The sequence below is a fragment of the Octopus sinensis genome, linkage group LG12 (genome assembly GCF_006345805.1).
Source record: "Octopus sinensis linkage group LG12, ASM634580v1, whole genome shotgun sequence".
Lineage (NCBI taxonomy): Eukaryota > Metazoa > Mollusca > Cephalopoda > Octopoda > Octopodidae > Octopus > Octopus sinensis.
Window position 1 is genome coordinate 51,811,188 of NC_043008.1, and position 21,532 is coordinate 51,832,719.

At 37.4% G+C, this 21,532-nt stretch overlaps 1 protein-coding gene across 1 annotated transcript in view; it reads left to right on the plus strand.

Annotated features, from left to right (window-relative positions):
* LOC115217841 overlaps positions 1-20,095 on the plus strand; it is a 153,567-nt gene extending 133,472 nt beyond the window's left edge. The window contains exons 11-13 of the mRNA XM_036507773.1: positions 6,479-6,547; positions 11,251-11,293; positions 19,897-20,095. Coding sequence (XP_036363666.1) covers positions 6,479-6,547; positions 11,251-11,293; positions 19,897-20,095 — 311 coding nt within the window. The remainder of the gene's footprint in view (positions 1-6,478; positions 6,548-11,250; positions 11,294-19,896) is intronic.
* The last annotated feature ends 1,437 nt before the right edge of the window (positions 20,096-21,532 follow it).

Genomic DNA, 21,532 nt, shown 5'->3' on the forward strand with positions numbered 1-21,532 from the left:
TATTTCATAAATATTTTTGAAAGATTTCTATATTTATGTAAGTAATAGTGGACTAATATATTTATTGTTTATGTGTTTATTGATAGAAAAAATATAGATTTTTAATTACTACATTTTTTGATTATCATTAGATACTTATTTTTATATATTTATTATTTTATAATTATTATATGTGAACTAAAATTTTAAAATATTAAGAGTGATTGTTTTGTAAAATAGTTTGGTAATTAAATATTAGAGTATAAGTATGTTAAAGATATTCTATAGTATATTAATGTTTTTTATTAAGCTAAATTATATCTTCACAGATAAATACATTTTTCTATCTACTCTATTTTTTACCTTAAATTTTAGCATAATAAATGTATTGTGGGCAACTGATCCTAATGTTTTAAGTTTCAAATTTAGTTAATGGAGTTTCTTCTATAAGAAAAATCATTATTTTATTCTTTTAATAAATATTGTTTAACTCTATTTACTTATTTATTTCACTATTATCATTAACCTGAAGAGTGACTATAATTTTAAATTGAATTGATTTGGATTAAATTTAAATTTAATTGTAATTCGAATTTAATTATAACCATGAAACATATGTAGTTTTTTTACTTATTATATATTTATTATTCATTTTTATACTTTTTGTGATCTAGTTATGTTTTACAAAAATATATTTTATTATTTTTTATTTATGATTTTGTTTTTGTCTATCATCGTTTGAATTGCATAATAGTGGGGTTTTTTTCTCTAATATATATTATATATATCATATATATATATATATATATCATTATCATTATCAACATCGTTAACATCTGCTTTCTATGCTGGCACAGGTTGCAGCGTTTGACTGCAAACTGCTAAATTGGGGGATGCACCAGTTTCCAACCTTATGTGGCAAGGTTTCTATGGCCAGAGGCTTTTCCTAATCCTATATATATATCATCCTTATCATCATCAACCTCGTTAACATCTACTTTCTATGCTGGCACAGTTTGCAGGGTTTGTCTGGAAACTGCTAAGTCGGGGGCTGTACCAGTTTCCAATCTGCTTTGGCAAGGTTTCTATGGCCGGAAGCTTTTCCTAATGCCAACCACTCCAAGCATGTAGTAGGTGTCTTTCATGTGCCATTGGCATGGGTGCCAATAAGCTGGTACCAGCATCAGCCATGACCCCAGCCTCACTTGACTTGACAGGTCTTCATAAGCATGGTCTATCACCAAAGGTCTTGGTCACCTGTCACTACCCCCCCATGAGGCCCAATGCTCAAATGGTGCTTTTTACATACCATCGACAATGGGTGCCAGTCAGACAGCACTGGCATTGGCCACGACTATGATTTACGTATATATATATATATATATATATATATTATAGTAGGTCTGGAGAGATTGTTGAGCTGCTTGAACGGAGCTGTGTGGATTTATGCTGCATTCAGGAAGTAAGGTGGAGAGGAGGTTCCGCTAGGCTCCTCACAGGCAAGGAACACAGGTACAAGATTTTCTGGGCAGGGAACACTGACGGGGTCGGGGGCGTGGGTATACTTCTAGCGGAGAAATGGGTAGATAAGGTAATCGAGGTAGTCAGAGTAAGTGATAGAGTACTTAAGATTAGATTAGTGCTTCACCATATGTTAGCTACCATCATCTCGGCCTATGCCCCTAAACCAGGGCTACCGGAAGGACAGAAAGACCAATTCTACAACACCCTATTGCGGACTACCTCGTTGACAAATGACAGTGACCTTCTCTTTGTGGCAGGTGATTTCAATGGACATGTTGGACGGCATGTCGGGGGCTTCCATGGCGTTCATGGAGGCTACGGTTTTGGCTCTCGAAATGAGGAGGGAACCAGGCTGCTGGAGTTCTGCGATGCAAATGACCTTATGGTTTGCAATACCAACTTCAGGAAACCCACCTCTCACCTAGTCACCTACCGTTCTGGCAGACACACTAGCCAGATTGACTACATCCTCGCCAGAAAGAAGGAAAGAGGGCTGCTTATAAATGCCAAAACCTTTCCAGGCGAAGAATGTACTCCTCAACATAGATTAGTAGTTAGCGACATCAGGATCAGAGCTAAATGGTTGCCCAGAAGAAGACCAACTTGGAGGAGAAGGGTCTGGAAGCTTAAAGATCCTGCAAATGGACAGAGATTTAGAGACATACTACTTGAAGCCTTTGACGAAATAGAAGGGGATATAGCTTCACTCAATGTGGAAGACAACTGGAGAGTTCAACGGGACAATCTGCTGACAGCCACTGACCAGATCTGTGGATGAAGCAAAGTCCCATCTCGACCCAGAGTAACGTGGTGGTGGAACAATGTGGTTGACAGGGCTATTAGACAAAAGAAACAGGCTTGGAGGGACTGGAAGAACGGTGGTAGCAGGGAATTGTATCAGACAGCCAGAAGGGAAGCTAGGAGACAGGTTTATTTAGCCAGAGGGGAAGCGGATAAGATAAAATTTGCCAATGTTCTGCTCCGTGAGGATGAAAGACTTGAAGTATTTTGTGTTGCAAGACAGTGTGTGAGAGAGAATCGTGATGTGGTAGGAGAGAAATGTGTCTGCATGGATGATGGTTCACTTGCGCTAAATGAGGATGCAAAGAGAGAGGTTTGGAGATGCCACTATGAAAGGTTGCTGAATAAAGAAAATGAATGGGATAAAGAGAGTCTGCCAAATGTCAACCCAACAGAGAGACCAGCCATCCAAGTTGACAATTCTTTGATAGTTAAAGCAATTAGAAGCATGAAGACAGGGAAAGCCCCAGGCCCATCAGGAATTACTGCAGAGATGCTCGAAATATCTGGCAGTGTTGGCTATAACCTAGTCACCCGTATAGTTAACCAGGTGATACACGGAGTCATACCCAATGACTGGTGTAGCAGCATACTAGTCAACTGCTACAAAGGTAAAGGAGACGCCCTAGATACAAATAATTACAGAGGTATCAAGCTGTTGGATCAGGTAATGAAGGTTACAGAGAGGGTCATAGCCCAACTGGTTAGGGAGAGAGTCAACTTGGACGAGATGCAGTTTGGTTTCATGCCAGGGAAAAGCACCACTGATGCCATATTTCTGGTGAGACAGCTGCAGGGAAATACCTAGCCAAAGATAAGCCCCTGTACCTGGCTTTCGTTGACATGGAGAAAGCCTTTGACAGGTCCCCCGATCCCTTATCTGGTGCCCAATGAGGAAACTAGGGATAGATGAATGGCTGGTGAGGGCTGTGCAAGCCATGTACAGGGATGCCATAAGTAAGGTTAGGGTTGGCAACATGTACACAGAAGAATTCAAAGTAGAGGTTGGGGTCCACCAGGTTCAGTACTCAGCCCTCTCCTATTTATCATAGTCCTCCAGGCAATAACGGAGTAATTCAAGACAGGTTGCCCCTGGGAGCTCCTCTATGCTGACAACCTTGCTCTAATTGCTGAGTCACTATCAGAACTGGAAGAGAAGTTCCAGGTGTGGAAGGAGGGTTTAGAATCGAGGGGTCTTAGAGTCAACCTAGCTAAAACCAAAGTACTAATAAGTAGGAAGGTAGACAATCCACAAATGTCGTCAGGAAGATGGCCCTGCTCGATCTGTAGAAAAGGTGTAGGTAGAAACTCTATAAGATGTACCCAGTGTAAGCTATGGACACATAAGAGGTGCAGCAATGTTAAAGGAAGGCTAACTGGGAAGATAGTTTTTGTATGTGGCAGATGCTCAGGAGCAATAAACTCTGAAAATCTGCAGAAAACAACTTCCGTCACTTTCCAGGGGGAAAAACTAGAAGTAGTTGATAGTTTCCGTTATCTAGGTGGCCAAGTCAGTAGTGGGGGTGGGTGCATTGAAAGTGTAACTGCTAGAGTAAGAATAGCCTGGCCAAAGTTTAGGGAGCTCTTACCTCTGCTGGTGACTAAAGGCCTCTCGCTCAGAGTAAAAGGCAGACTGTATGATGCATGTGTACGAACAGTCATGCTACATGGCAGTTAAACATGGGCTGTGACTGCTGAGGACATGCGTAAGCTCGTGAGGAATGAAGCCAGTATGCTCCGGTGGATGTGTAATGTCAGTGTGCATACTCGACAGAGCGTTAGTACCCTGAGAGAAATGTTGTACCTAAGAAGCATCAGTTGTGCAAGAGAGACGATTGCGCTGGTATGGTCGTGGTGAGAATGGATGAAGATAGGTGTGTGAAAAAGTGCCAATCCCTAGCAGTTGAGGGAACCCGTGGAAGAGGTAGACCCAGGAAAACCTGGGACGAGGTGGTGAAGCACGACCTTCAAACGTTAGGTCTCACTGAGGAAATGACCAGCAACCGAGACCTTTGGAAATATGCTGTGCGTGAGAAGACCAGGCAGGACAAGTGAGTCCAGCCCACTTATGCATACCTTTCTTCCCTTGGACACACAAAGACCTGTTGAGGCAAGCGAAGTCGATATCGAACCTCATCCGATGACAGGCACCTATGCCATCCATCCCCACTTTGCTTGCGAAGACCTGTTGGGGCAAGTGAAATCGAAATCGGAATTGAAATTGAACCAATCCTATGACTGGCACCTGGCAGATACCAGGACCCCTGGACTGGAGGTACGTAAAAAGCACAATCCGAATCGTGGCCAATGCCAGCGCCACCTCGACTGGGTTCCGTGTCGGTGGCATGTAAAAATCACCATCCGAATCGTGGCCGAAGCCAGTGCCGCCTCGACTGGCTTCCGTGCCGGTGGCACGTAAAATGCACCAATCCGACCGTGACCGACGCCAGCCTCGCCTGGCACCAGTGCAGGTGGCACATAAAAAGCACCCACTACACTCATGGAGTGGTTGGCGTTAGGAAGGGCATCCAGCTGTAGAAACATTGCCAGATAAGACCGGAGCCTGGTGCAGCCTTCTGGCTTCCCAGATCCCCGGTCGAACCGTCCAACCCATGCTAGCATGGAGAACGGACGTTAAACGATGATGATGATGATGATGATGAGTCCACAGATGAAATCCAAAGATTCTCTACAAAGATGACAGTAGAGCTCAAAAGATTCAAACCTAATGTCTATTCCACAAGGTAAAGAAAGTAGTGGTATTGTTGAGGCAATTAGGCAGATAAGCAAATTAAATATATCAAATATATTATATATAATAGTTTGGGTATGATTTGAGCTCAGAACGTAAAGCAAGATGAAATACCGCTAAGCATTTCACCTGGCATACTAATGTTTCTGCCAGCTCACCACCTTTTAATATATATATATATATATATATATATATATATATTGGGTTATCCCATCAATAATGCAGTATTTTCAATTGCATGAACTAAAAGTCTAGCTGTATCAACTTGCTATAAAAGCAGGTAGTAATTTTTTACCTTGTACTTATTTTTAGTGCAAGTTTTGAAGAGTGCAGTTCGATTTTAACAATTATTTTTTTCAAAGCTATAATGGAAATGACAAAGGAGTATATTTGGCATATTTTTCTTTATGCGGTCAATAAAAGAAAGAACACAATGGAAAGTGTGAGGAATAGTAATGCAGTATATGGAGATTGGACAGTTAGTGTAAACCAGTGTCAGTGGTGGTTCCGGAGATTCTGTGCTGGAAACTACAGCCTAGAAGATGAGCCTCATTCTAGAAGATGAGCCTCATTCTCACGTAAAAAGCACCATCCGAATGTGGCCGGTGCCAGCGCCGCCTTGACTGGCTTCTGTGCCAGTTGCATGTAAAAAGCACCATCTGAACGTGGCCGATGCCAGCGCCACCTAGACTGGCTTCTGTGCTAGTGGCATGTAAAAAGCACCATCCGAATGTGGCCGATGCCAGCGCCGCTTTGACTGGCGTCTGTGCTAGTGGCACGTAAAAAGCACCAACCGATCGTGGCCGGTGCCAGACTCCCCTGGCACCTGTGCCGGTGGCATGTAAAAAGCACCCACTACACTCATGGAGTGGTTGGCGTTAGGAAGGGCATCCAGCTGTAGAAACACTGCCAGATCAGACTGGAGCCTGGTGCTGCCTCCTGGCTTCCCAGACCCTGGTCGAACCGTCCAACCCATGCTAGCATGGAAAACGGACGTTAAACGATGATGATGATAATGATGATGATGATGATATATATATATAGATAGATATATAGATAGATAGACAGACAGACAGACAGACAGACAGACATGCATACACATATTCATGTACTGGACAGGAAGGGCACCCTGTCCTAACAAATCTGCCTCAACGAATTCCATTTATCCCATGCAAATATGGAAATGTAGACATCAAAATAATGATGATGTTATCAGTTCATCATTTGTTATTGTCATCAGCTAATTTTCATGTCTAAGAATATATTCCTGGCTAAATGGTTCCTTCAGATTGATGGTATCAATGTCTGAGATGGACAATCCTCTCATTATGCAGGATTAGACCCCTCAGATCAATAATAATGTTTGTGTGTTTCAAAGATATTTTGTCAATTTTTAATTAAAATTTATTCTTTACTTCTTAGGGAAACAAGATGAAGAAGAGAAACAAGAGAAAATACATTCTACCAAAACAATTCCCATCATGGGAACAGGTAATTATTTTGTGTGTATGTGTGTGTGTGCATGAGTACTTGAGTGTGTGTGATAAATGTATGCAAGTGTTTATATACATATATATATATGTGAGTGTGTATATGTATCTATCTCTCAATCTATCTGACAATGTATGTGTGTGTGTGTGTGTGAAGATGAAGAGTTTAGGTCACAAGTGATCTCAACTAATAGATATGCACTCCGTGTGCTCCAATTGACTAGGATACAAGTACTCAATGGGGGCTGGAGTTGTGGTGGCCACTGTCCAGTAGGCAGAGAATAGGAAATCTGTAAACTACCTCCAAGTCTGCAGTTATAATTTAAAGAAGAGGAAAAAAAACCCAAGGCAGGACAAGCTTATCGGTTCATTTAGATTAGTTTAATGGTGAAGTGAACAAAAGTAAATAATAATGTCTTACAGCTGTTTCTAGGATATCATAGGTAGTGGATCAATATGTTGAGTGTACAAGCAAGAGAATATATAGGCAGGAAACCGTTATGTAGAGAAGTAGAGAGAATTTGATGAAGGGAAATGTGGAATAAGGTATGAAGTTCAAGGTTCATTATAGTTCATAGTTCATTCTGTTCTGGAGGGTATGGGAATCTATCCATATTTCCATGAAGGTGTACCTCCTTATGTATATTCCCAAGTAAATCCATAGTTCAAAAAGGGGCTTGAGTAATGCATCCAACTGAGAGAAGGGGAGCCCTGCAGATATTACTACAGGATTCAGCACAATTGCTTAATAGGCAACATGGAGCTTTTTCAACCTCCAAACATAAATGCTTCCATTCATTCAAGATCTTCCACAGGTCTAAATATAAGAGAAATCAACACATGATATCTATAACACCTGTTTCTACATATTCACTGTCATTATCTCTGTCTAGACATAAAATAATATTATCTCTTTCAAGACATAGAATCTATAGGCCCATAGTTTCACCAAATTAAATTAAATTAAATTCTTTCTATTTTATATTTTACTCCTTTTCTACCTTATATATGTATATTTTTTACCTTGTTTTTCTTACTTCCTTTCATTTTATATATCTTAATTCATTCAATTTTATTCTTAGTTCTAAGTGTCACTTTAATTCTAGGCTTTGGTTGGTAAATTTAAACCTTACAATTTTAAACTATCCTTTATTTCTAAGTTAACTTTGCATCTGTTTATTTTTTATTGGTATCTATTCCTTCAATATATATATATTTTATGTACTCTAGCCACATTAATCTCTAAATATTGTACTTAATTATCAATCCTGAAATTGTAATGCCTCCCTCTTGAAGTTGGGTATCCATTTCTAGCATTTTAGTTCTCATTGATGACTGGTAGACCACAACAACATAGTTCATTCCAACCACATAAGACCAATCCTCATCTGTTTGGCTTTATCTAAGTGGCCTTTTTTCCTATCTCCATTCTATTACCCCTATCCCTGCCCCCTCAAAAGCCTACCTCCATAATATGTATCTGCTATATTTCTCTGTGATTTTCCAATCTCTGTGAACTCTCACCCCTATCCTACACTGTTGAAAAGTAATACCAGCCTCTCTTAACAGAATCTATTATCTACAGTTATCCTCAAAATTACTCATACTCTTGTTAATTTTTTTGTGATTTTTTATATTTTTATGATTAAATGAATGCATTTTCTCAAGTTTGTTTATGGGCGATATGTGACCAACAAGTGAAAGAATAACAACAATACACAATTCAAGAAATTCTTCATTTCAGGGGTGTATACACATATACACATGCACATACAAAAATATAGGTCCATACACATATACATACACAGATAAACACCAACACACATATACACATATTTATTTACATATATTCATACATATATACATGCGCACATAAACATGTATGTATATCAAAAAAGGTGTGGGGAAGAATTAGGTAGATCCACAATGGAAATTAAGAAGATCAAGCGAAAGAAGAGGAAATACAACCAAACGAATCATATCTCATCATGAAAATAGATAATTATCAATTTCTTCATGTATCACCAGAGTGACAGTTTAATAACAGCACCAAAAATGTCTGATTGAGTTTAACCCTTTTTTGTTACCATATTTCTATTCAATTATTTTACCTTTGATTTAATTAATTTTGAAAATAAGGAAGAATTTAGAGTAATAAAATTGTTTGTAACAAGGTGGTGAGCTGGCAGAATTGTTAGCATGCTGGGCAAAATACTTAGTAGTATTTCATCTACCACAATGTTCTGAGTTCAAATTTCACCAAGGTTGACTTTGCCTTTTGCCCTTTCGGGGTCAATTAAATAAGTACCAGTTACGCACTGGGGTTAATGAAATCAACTAGCCCCCTCCCCCAAATTTCAGGCCTTGTGCCTATAGTAGAAAGGATTATTATGCTTGTATATGGCAATTTAAAACTGCAGTTAAAATATCTGAATGAAAGACAGAGTTAAGTGAAGTTTACAAATCTAACATACTAACTTCTCTACTCCAATCTATTTAATTAACTCTGAAAATCATATTGAAAATTTTCCAAGCCAAAAGCACAGTCTTGTAATGATTCTGTAGCAAAACTAAGCTGGATGAGAGAAGAAGAGATTAGGGATTTTACCCCTTACAAAAGTTCCCTATTGCCCTCCAAATGAAACAAGGTTTGAACATTTCCTTATGGTACTGGATCATAATACAAGAAGTTAAGAGTTAAAATGACACTCATGATGAAAAGTAAACTCCTGAGTATGAAAAATCATTAGGTGCAGGCATGGGTGTGTGGTAAGATGCTTGCTTCCCAATCACATGGTTCTGAGTTCAGTCCTACTACATGGTACCTTGGGCAAGTGTTCTCTACTATAGCTTTAGGCTGACCAAAGTCTTGTGAGTGGATTTGGTTGACAGAAACAGGAAGAGCCCTGTTGCATTTATATATGTGTGTGTGTGTATATATATATACACACAAAATATTTTATAATTATATACATAATTATAACAAGGGATTGGCTTTATGCCTCACTACATACTGCAAGAAATAGATACTAAGCCTCTATTACCACTTTAAAATCTCCAAGAATAACACACTATATTGTAGGCAAGCAAAGGTTAACTAACTTCATTGATTCATTATTTTCCTTTTGCTTGCCTACAATGTAGTGTGTTATTCTTGGAGATTTTAAGGTGGTAATAGGGGCTTTAGTGTCTATTTCTTGCAGTGCATGGTGAAGCATAAAGCCAGTCCCTTGTTATAATTATGTATGTAATTATAAAATAGTTTGTAAAATTTACCAATGAGGCTTTTATTTCTGCACTGACTAGCTAGTAAAATTATTGATTTTACCCTTTTAGTATAATTAATATGAATATACATCATACATACATATATAATATATATATATATATATATATATATATATATATATATATATAGTGGCTGTGTGGTAAGTAGCTTGCTTACCAACCACATAGTTCTGGGTTCAGTCTTACTGCATGGAACCTTGGGCAAATGTCTTCTACTATAGCCTCGGGCCAACCAAAGCTTTGTGAGATGATTTGGTAGATAGAAACTGAAAGAAGCCCATTGTATATATCATCATCATCATTTAATGTCTGTTTTCCATGCTGGCATGGGTTGCACGGTTCCACTGGGGTCTGGAAAGCCAAGGGGCTGCACCAGACTCCAACATGATCTGGCAGCATTTCTACAGCTTGATGCTCTTCCTAACGCCAACCACTCTGAGAGTGTAGTGAGTGCTTTTTACATGCCACTGGCACTGGGGCCAGAGGGGGCTGGCATCGACCACGTTTGGATGGTGCTTTTACTTGCCACTGGCATGAGAGCCAGTCAAGTCAGCACAAGAACCAACCAAGGTGAGGGGTGTGGCATCGACCATGTTTGGATTGTGCTTTTTACATGTCACTGACACAGGGAGCCAGACGGGCGGGGCTGGCATATATATATATATATATGTATATGTGTGTTTGAGTGTGTGTGTGTGCATGTGTATATGTTTGCATGTCTGTATTTGTTGCTCCATCATCACTTGACAACCAATGATGCTGTGTTTATGTCCCTGTAACTAAGCAGTTCGACAAAAGAGACTGATAGAATAAGTACCAGGCTTTAAAAAAGTACTGGGGTTGATTCATTCAACTAAAATTAAAATTATTCAAGGCAGTGCCCCAGCATGGTCGCAGTCAAATGACTGAAACATGTGAAGGAGAAAAGATAAAAAATTATTAAAGATTCAGAGCCTGGTGCAACCATCTGGTTCGCCTGTCCTCAGTCAAATCGTCCAACCCATGCCAGCATGGAAAGCGGAGATTAAACGATGATGATGATGATGATGATGCATGCTTGTCAAATTGAGGACTGACAATAAATGTGACTATGCAGTAGAGAGAGTGTGTGCGGTCTGGTAAGAATAAATATCACTATATTTTACTGAGGTGGTTTAATATATACCACCAAAATATACTAATAATCAGACTACTTTCTACAGCATGCCTCCATTAAATTTTTTATAAACTTTGTGGAATTGCCTCTCTTGATTTTGACAGCAATTATCACTAAAACTAATACATTTTCTTTTAATTACATTGGTAATGTAGAAATATGATAAATTCATTTTTCATTTTCACATTAAGTATATTAACTTCCACTTAAGTATACATAAAATATTGTTCAACTGAATATCTTATTGTTTTCTTCTGCAGTTATTGGCATCTTATTTTTGATAATCATCATTTTCAGTATCAGGTAAAATCATATATTATTAATCTTTACTTTCATTTTATTATCTTCTTTTGTTTGCATGTATGTGTGTGTGTATTTGTGTTTTTCTGCATGTATTTATATATGTGTGGGAATATATATATATATATATATATATATATATATCACGTGATCACAAACCAACCAAACCACCAACCATCAGATGTTGTTACACATCGCTGGTCACAATGCGTTCGCATTGTTTTAGCTTTCGAATGACGCCACCCCATTGGCTAAGCGAGCAGGCCAATATATATATATATATATATATATATATTATATATATATATATATATATACATATATATATAACATATATGCACAGGCATGGCTGTGTTTGAAGAAGCTTGCTTCTCAACCACATGGTTCAGGGTTTAGTCCACTGCATGGCACCTTGGACAGGTGTCTTTTACTACAGCCCCAGACCAACCAAAGTCTTGTGAGTGGATTTGGTAGACAGAAACTGAAAGAAGCCTGTTGTGTATTTATGTATATATATATATATATATATATATATATATATATATATATATATATATATATATATATATATATATACATTTGTGTGTCTTTGTGTGTGTGTTTATCCCACCTCCATCATTTGACAACCGATGTTGATGTATTTATGTCCCTGAAATGTAGTGGTTCGGCAAAGAAGACCAATAGAATAAGTACAAGGCTTACAAAGAATAAGCTCTGGGGTCGATTTCTTCAACTAAAGGTGGTTGTCCAGCCTGGCCACAGTCAACTGACTGAAATATGTAAAAGAGTAAAGTGTGTGTGTGTATACTTATAGATAAATAGAAATACACACACACACACACACACACACACACACACACACATATATATACATATATACAGTGTGTGGTGAATAAACTGTCATCTAAATTACACAAAAATGAAAATAACACTAATATCTCATTGTAACTGATGTATTTACTAAAATTAGATAAAAAATATCTTGAAGTACTAAGGAGTAAATTCATTCAATAAAATCGTCATTGGCTTCAACCTTGGCCTCCAGAGGACTTCAGAATCTCCTGCATATCTTCTGGATGGTCTCCTTGTTTAAGTTGGTGAATGCTGCCATAGTCCTAGCCTTTTCTTCATATTTGGTGTGACACAGAGTTTCTTGTTCAACACATAATAAAGAGGGTTGCAGTCTGGGGAGTTAGATAGCCAGATGTTAGGGGTGATGTGGTTGCAGAAATTATCTAACAGCCATGACTGGGTTCTCCTGCACGTGTGGCATGGTGCAGAGTCCTGTTGCCAGACATAGGATCTTCCCACACCACCCTCTTGACCCAGGGCAGCATTACCTCCTTCAGACACTTGATGTAGCCCTTCATGTTGAGTGTGAGGTCATGTGGGAAGATGAATAGAGGCATAATGTTGTCATCACAAGTGGTTACTCCAAACACAATTGTGTTGTGTAAATGTCTGATTTTTATCACTCTCAGTACATGGATTCAGATTGCACTGTCCTCAGATTGACACCCAAACACTCTGAAATGTTTGTATCAGTGTAAAATATTTGTATCGCTTCTTGTGTGTTTCCAAATTTCTGGTAGAGTGAATTGTGCCATGGTGCTATTTTTCTCACAGACAGTACCCAACTGACCCTACTGTATTGTGTAGTTGACAAAATCAAAAACAAACAATGCACATGCATGAAATTAAAAACAGGAAATGGTGACAATTTACCCATCGCTCCCTGTATACACACACATATATATAACATAAATCAAAGTGGAGAACAGATATTTGTAGGTCAAATTCCTTTATCATGGGAATACAAAATGCATAAAAAGTTCATCAAGGTATCAGATTTCAAGCGCTCCAATATTGCAATCCAAAGAAAAGCATTAGTACAAAACCTTACAATCATTTTGGAGAATACGTTTGTATTGGGTGAATTTTCCAGCTAACACAAATAGTCACATTTCCCTCATCAGATGTACAAAAAATTGATTAAAATAGTTTTTAAATTTGAGAAAGTTTAAAATATCTCCTACTTACAGTACTTGAAATCATATCAGATGATGTTATTGTCCTTTTTAAAAATATTATAGTTTTTTAAAAGTTTGCAAGGATATAGAAAAAAGCATTGCGGAGTGAAAAAAGGTTGTGAAATAAGACATTTGTGTGAATGAAAATAAAAATAAATATATATTATATTTGTAAAAATCAAATGACGGATGCTATATTGGATAATAGAAAGGAAGACTTAAATCAAGTTAACCATTTAAATGAACTGTTGGATTGTTTATAATTAAAGATAGTTAAATAATTAAAAATAATTTAAAATAAGTTGAATCTATAGAATGTTGGTGGGAACAGTTTAAAAGTTCACATGATATTTATAATTTACAATGATTGCTGACTTATAACTTATATATATAAGGTTAATAAGTTCAAATACTAAGCTAAGCCTGTGAAGCACTGAGATGTCAAAGTATATAGAATTTTATGCTTACACTTTAAGTTAGTCATATCGAACGAGAGCGGAAAATTTTTTTTATTATTTTATTAAGGCAAGTCAATGTTCATAAGTTCAGATTCTATCCTTTCTACTCTTTAAAAAACTTAAACGTAGATAAATACTTATGCCTACATACATTATAATGCCTGAGATTTTATTAATTAAAATTTTCTTGCCTGTATGAAATATACGGATTGCTCACTTCCAGTATACCTTCTATATGGGGTGGTTTCTGACATGATTGACCAGTCTAATCTAAATTCCTTATTCCGCATTTTTAGTTTATTAATATACATAGCCAGTGCTGTTGCATTTTTGGTTTCTGGGTTTGAGAATGAGCTCATGTGTCTTCTATATCTCGTTTTAAAGTCTGTAGTAGTCCCTATGTATACTTTCTTAGGTTGGTTGGCTATTACAACCTCAGTCTTGTATACCACGTTTTTCCTAAGGGACATAAATTGCAGGCTTTATTCCTGTTATTCATCCCTGTGCATACTTTATATATGTTATTATTAACACTACTCGTATTGGGGCTACCCTATTCCATATTCCCATTCCCAAGCTTAAATCTATTATTCCCTGCGAATATCAGTCATAAATTCGGTGTAGTTGAGTATAAGAGTTTTAGACAGGAGATCTATTAAAAATAGAGCAGTATTTGTGGCCCACAGGAAAATTCTTATCGACAATACTAAAAAACATTTTTGGGAGATTTTTAACCTGAAGGGAGAAAGCGGAGTTAAACCATATAACTTCCCGTATTCTCACTGTTTTACTTCCAGTTTGCCACTGTTTATTATTATTTTTTATTACTACTACTACTACTACTACTACTATTACTACTACTACTACTACTACTACTACTACTACTACTACTACTACTATACATGTTAGGATACCTAGGAAATCTCCTAAAATGATAGGAGTCATGTTGTTCAGGAGGGTTATTTACATGCAAGATATCAATACCGGATTCCACTAGATTTGGAAAAAGTTTACTTAATCTGTATATGAATAGGATACATTTAAAATAGTATATATCTTCTTTAAAACTGCTATTCCTCAAAGCTGCGTTAACAATAGGCACCACATTGTTAAAAACTATTTGGTTTGCCAACAAATTAGATAACCTAATTGAAATCCCCCTAATCAATCCATTGATGATACTTTGTGGGTGGTTAGATAGTGTATGAATGTATTAGATTGTTTTATTCAGCTTATAAGTAGGGATAAAATAGCTCATTATCCAAATTTTATTCATCACTTTCAATTTTCTCCTAGGAATAACTAATTAAACGAATTCCGCTGTATGTTTTTAAAATTCATTTTATTTTATTTCATTTTAAAAAACTGCTTTTTCCAAAATTAAGTCCATAGGCCAAAATACAGACTTAAATAAATTTGTTTAAATAACTTTTTTTTTCTGAAAATAATAAAAATTACTGGGGCTAAACACGAAAAGAGTTTCTGAATATAAGCCCACAGACAAAAAACTGGATGGGCTTATTTTTGGAAAAATCCAGCAATGTTTTTATAATTTTTGTTTTAATAAAATATAGTAAATTTCCAAAATGTTGTTCTTAGCTGTAATACTTTAAGTACAGTAGAATTTTAATTTTAAGTACATTTAGAGGTGACAAAGTGGGCAAATTCCACTGTAGAAATCTTGTTCTGTATTTTCCCAGGCGTAATAACTAAAGAATTCTAACATGCATACACCTGCATTTTTCATTGTAATATATATGTATATGTCATCACCATGAACATCATCATTTAATGTCCATTGTCCATGCTGGGATGTGTTGGACGGTTTGACAAGGCTGGTATACTGGAAGGCTGCAACTAATTCCAGTCTGATTTGGCATGATTTTCTATGGTTGGATGCCCTTCCTAATGCCAACAACGCCAAGAGTGTAATGGGTGCTTTTATGTGTCACTGGCATGTGTGCCAATTTGTGAGACACCAGTATCTGCCACAACTGCAATTTTGCTTGGCTTGATGGTTCTTCTTCTCAAGTACAACATAATGCCAAAGATCTTGATCATTGCCTCCATGAAACCCAACACTCAAAAGGAACTCAGCCACTTTGCCTCCGTGAGGCTCAATGCTCAAAATGAACTCAGTCACTTTACCCCTGTGAGGCCCAATCTTTAAAAATGTTCTTTACGTGCCATCAGCATGGCCCTGTCTATCACATCATTTGATTACCACATTACCCTAGGTCTGGATGGGACTTAGGGTTAGGGTTTGGTCTGTGGCATTCAGCAAGCTGTCCCTCAGGAATTCCCAGTTGCCCTCAAGTCTGTATCTCCTCCTCCCTTTCATCAAACTTCTCAATTAAGACGTCCCTAAATTTCTGACCATATGAAGGGCCCTTAAACTTCCAAATTCCTCTTTTCCAGATTGATTTACTTCTTGGCTTTCTTCTGGCCTGGAGTCTAAAGTCACTAATGACTAGTCTATGCTGGGGAGTACATTCTTCTCCAGGAAGGGTCTTTGTATTTAGGAGCAACCATGCATCCCACTGTTTGGTGAGAATCTAATCGATCTGGTTAGCACAGACACCTGATTGATAGGTTATTAGGAGGCAGGCTGGCTTCCTGATGTTTGTGTTGCAAATCAAAAGGTTATTTGCATCACAGAACTCCAGTAGCCTTGTCCCTCTTTGCTTTGGGAGCCAAATCCATAGCCCCCATGCACACCATAGAAGATACCAGGCTGTTGTCGAGCATGCCTGCGGAAATTCCCGGCCATAAAGAGGAGATCATTGTAATTTGTATCTAAAGTAGCCTGTAGAAGAATGTCATAAAAGTGTTTTTCTGTTCATTTGGTAGGCCCGCTTGATGGGCATAGGCAGAGATAATTGTCATTATACTATACTGTAAGACTAGCCTAAGCTTAAGCACTCTATCACCCACTCTGATTACCTCTATAACCTTATCCATCCATTTCTCTGCAAGAAGTATGACACGCCACCTACTCCGTCACTGTTACCTTCCCAAAAGATTTTATACTTATATATCTTGCCTGTGAGGAACCTGGCTGAAGCTCCTCTTCACCTTATCTCTTCGATGCAACATTCATCAACACGCCTCTGTTCAAGCATCTCAACAATCTTGCTAGACCTACCTCTCAGTGTGCCTACATTGATAGTGCCAAATCAGAAAACTAGGAAACGGACGTGGGCAGGAACATGGAAAGAAGTGATTTTATTCAGCACCTGAATATATATATTTAAAAATCAAAAAGAGTAGTATAAAATATGGATTCAGAGAAGCTTGTAGATATCACAGTAAGCTCTTCCTACAGTCTTGGCTATCAGTTCATGTCGAGATCAATTACAAAACTTATGACATAAAGTTTCTGTGTAACTGGAAAGCCTGAAAATCCGAGTGATAAATTATTCTGTGAGGAGAATATGAACCACGAAAGTCAGATGGTGTGAGAGGTGAATATCAATTAATTTAACTGCCTGATGACCAAAGAATTCTGGATGTTTTGCTACCTTCTTCATGTAGTATTAATATGTATACTCCATATTACACAATACAATCATATATTCACAAATTAATGCATCTAAACAGAGCTAGCTTATCAGATCACCAGAACCTCATATTTATATTGTTCACAGAAAATTCTCTCTTTAGATATGGAAAGTCTGAACTGGAAAAAAATTATTGGGTCATTCCATAGATAACACAATTCTTATACACTTCTTTTATCTTTCAAAATTGAGATAAACAAAGTTCTTTTTTACTTAAAATATAGTCTCGTTCATATTCTACAATTCTCTTCCATCTATCTAGTACACTTGCAAGGCCCCTCTTCCAAAATTCACTTGTCCGTGATGAAAAGTACTCCTCCCTCGTACTGTTTTGACCTTGTCTACAAAATTCATATTTTTTCCATCCAAATGATTTTAAAAACTGCAGAATAACTGTTAATCAGATAGGGCAATGTCTGGCAAATATGAAGGGTGGGGCATCATTTCCTATTCACACTGCTTCAGCCTTTGGAATGTCATTCTTAGCTGATCACAGTAGATCTCCTTTGTTATCATTTGGTTTGGGGTTTAAAAGTTCAAAGTAGACTAACCTTTCATATCCCACCAAACAAATAACAACACCTTACGTGTGTGAAGATTTTCCTTAGCCTGGGGTCCCACTGTTTCTCCTTTCCCTACCCACATTCTTCAGCTTTTGACATTTTTATAGAGTACTCATTTCTCATCACCAGTCACTATTCGATCAAAAAAAAGGTCCATTTGTGATATGTGACAGTAAAGAAGAGTACACATTCACTCTCTGCATGTGATTAGACTTGGAATGTTTATGAGGAACTCCTTGACCCAATTTGCTGACTTTTTCAATGGCATGCAGCAGTTGATGAATAGCTGAATGACCAAATCCAAGCTTCTCTGCTAGTTTCTCAACAGTTACAATGGGATTTTGTTCCACCAGGGTTTGTAGGATGTTCTCGTGAAGCTCTACAGATTTTCCAAGATGTGGAAAATCGAAATCGATCAACATCAATGGAAATTGCAGCTGTGATACTAGTGACGGTGAAACGTAAGAGAACCATCTGTGGCGTGGCCAGCCAGCACCGCCTTGACTGGCCTCGTGCTGGTGGCACGTAAAAAGCACCATCCGTTTGTGGCCGTTGCCAGCCTCACCCGGCCCCCGTGCCAGTGGCACGTAAAAAGCACCATCCAATCGTGGCCATTTGCCAGACTCGCCTGGCCCTCGTGCCGGTGGCACGTAAAAAGCACCATCCGATCGTGGCTGATTGCCAGACTCGTCTGGCACCTGTGCCGGTGGCATGTAAAAAGCACCCACTACCCTCAGAGTGGTTGGCGTTAGGAAAGGCATCCAGCCGTAGAAACATTGCCAGATCAGACTGGGCCTGGCGCAGCCTTCTGGCTTCTCAGACCCCAGTTGAACCGTTCAACCCATGCTAGCATGGAAAGCGGATGCTAAACGATGATGATGTGGCTCATCTTCTAGGTTGTTGTTCCAAGCTCAGAATTTCTGGAACTACTGCTGACATTGGCTTATGCATATTGTCCAATCACCATATGTTGCATTAATATTCTTCACATTTTCACTGCATTGTTGCCTTTACGTAACTCATAAAACAAAATATGCCAAATATGCTCCTTTGTCACTTCCATTTTAGCTTTGAAGAAATAACTGCTAAAATCGAACTGCACTCTTCAAAACTTGTACTAAGAATAAGTATACGGTAAAATTACTCCCTGCTTTTATAGCATGTTGATGCAGGTAGTTTATCCTGCCCCCTCTGACTTTTAGTTCATGCAATTTTAAAAAAACCACATAATTTATGGTATGACTCAATACTTTGTTCTGGTCAGTAAAAGGTAAACAACAGAACAAGGACATACTGTGGTGCTATTCATTATAGAAAAATTTTAGAAATTTTTACTACCAGTGGTCTATCATGTAGAAAAATTAGTCAATAGACTATATATTATTCATATAGAGTGTACATTTAAATACACTAAGCCACTGGTAGTAAAAATTTCTAAAATATTTTCTCACCCTGATATTATTAATTATATACATACACACACACACACACACACACATATATATATATATATATATATATATATATTTACACACACACACATACATATACATACATACATATATATATATATCTAATATATATATATATATCTATATACATAATATATATACATATATATATATATATATATATATATACATATATATGCATACACACAAACACACACACATACATATATATATTAATAATAATAATATGACAACAAAAGAATGAATGAGATCTCGATATTGTGTAAATAGAAGAATTTATCTATAATGTAATATGTGACAATTAGTCGGTTGCCATAATAAAACTCCGAGTTTCAGATGTTGGGGCAGAACTCTACTCAGGCATCTCGTCAGTTATTAAGACAAACAGCATTTTTGTTTGTCTTAATAACTGATGAGATGCCTAAGCGGGGTTCTGCACTGACATCCGAAACTTGGAGTTTTATTATGGCAACCAACTGATTGACAAATATTACATTATATATATATCTTTTGTCTATTGCAGATGTATGATGCTCAGAAATAGAAGAAGCAGAAGTAATGCATCAACACTTCAAGATGTGGATGAAGATAACTGTATTTCTATGCAAAATAGTACTCCAGTTCATATCAGTGAACCCAGTCGAAGATTAACATCTTCACAGCCTAACTCTCTAGACGTTAATGAAGATACATATTGCACCATACCAGAACATCCTATTTAGAGTTAATCTCTGAAGGTCCATATAAAAAACAGTGATTCAAGAACAGGAAGGTCAGCTAGAATCCATGATAGTGAGGTATATGCAGAACCTTCATGAAAAGAACTCCTCAGCCTGTTGATAATCCTGAAACTAAGCAACCTTATTTACAACTAATCAAACATATGAAGATAAAATTTCAATATTTAGCAGTTGGGTGCTTTTTTTAATTTCAGAAACTATCTTACTTTTCAGTTAGTAATAATTAACTCCAAGAAAGTTTGAAAAATATACCTATCTTTACTACCCACAAGGGGCTAAACACAGAGAGGACAAACAAGGACAGTCAAACGGATTAAGTAGGTTATATCGACCCCAGTGCGTAACTGGTACTTATTTAATCGACCTCGAAAGGATGAAAGGCAAAGTCGACCTCGGCGGAATTTGAACTCAGAACGTTTGCAGCAGACGAAATACCACTAAGCATTTCGCCCGGCGTGCTAACGATTCTGCCAGCTCTCCGCCTTCAATTTGAAAAATATACAACTTAATGAATAATTTTAAAATAGTATATTGAATAATTCCTCATTATTTTTAACTTAAAAAGAATAAAAGCAATTTTTTAATAAAGTTTCCCATTATTATTATTATTATTATTATTATTATATTATTATTAGTAGTAGTAGTAGTAGTAGTAGTAGTAGTAGTAGTAGTATTTATGGTTTCTTTCCATTATAACTTTATTTCAGCTACCTTAGTACCAGGCATCCTCTAGAGGCCAAGAGTAGCAAAGGCACTTTTGTTTTGCTATGCATGCTGAAATTATCACCACGTTTATTCCATTTTAAATGGAGAGTGCTGTACCCATCAAAGTTATCTTTTGGAAATTGGAGTTGCCAGGAAGTTGCTTAATATACTTCTCAGCTCCCTTCTTTATCATTCCCAATGCACCAATTACTACTGGTATTATCATTGTACTCAGCTTCCACATTTTTGTGATTTCAATTTGCAGATCTTTATAGTGAGAAAGCTTTTCATATTCCTTTCTTGAGATATTTTGATCTTGTGGGACAGACATATCTATTAACAGACAAGTTCCTCTGTTGTAGTCCTTCATCACAATGTCTGGTCAATTGGAGTCAATTTCTCTGTCTGTTTGTATTGAGAAGTTCCAAAAGATAGTGATGCCCATGCCATTTACTACATCCTCAGAATGGTGCCTGTACCACTTATCATGGGATTTAATTTTGTAGTATTTACAAGCATTCCAGTGGACGTACTGCCATAGTCCGTCATGTCTTATGAGATACTCCTTTTTAGCAATGACTGGGCAACCAGAAACAATTGTCTCTGCGAACTTTCTGAAAATTCTGCATGAGATACAGATCCATCTTTAAGGATGTTTGCATGATAATTTCTGATAGGTAAGCCCTTATCTTGTGCTGCAATAACAAAACCTTC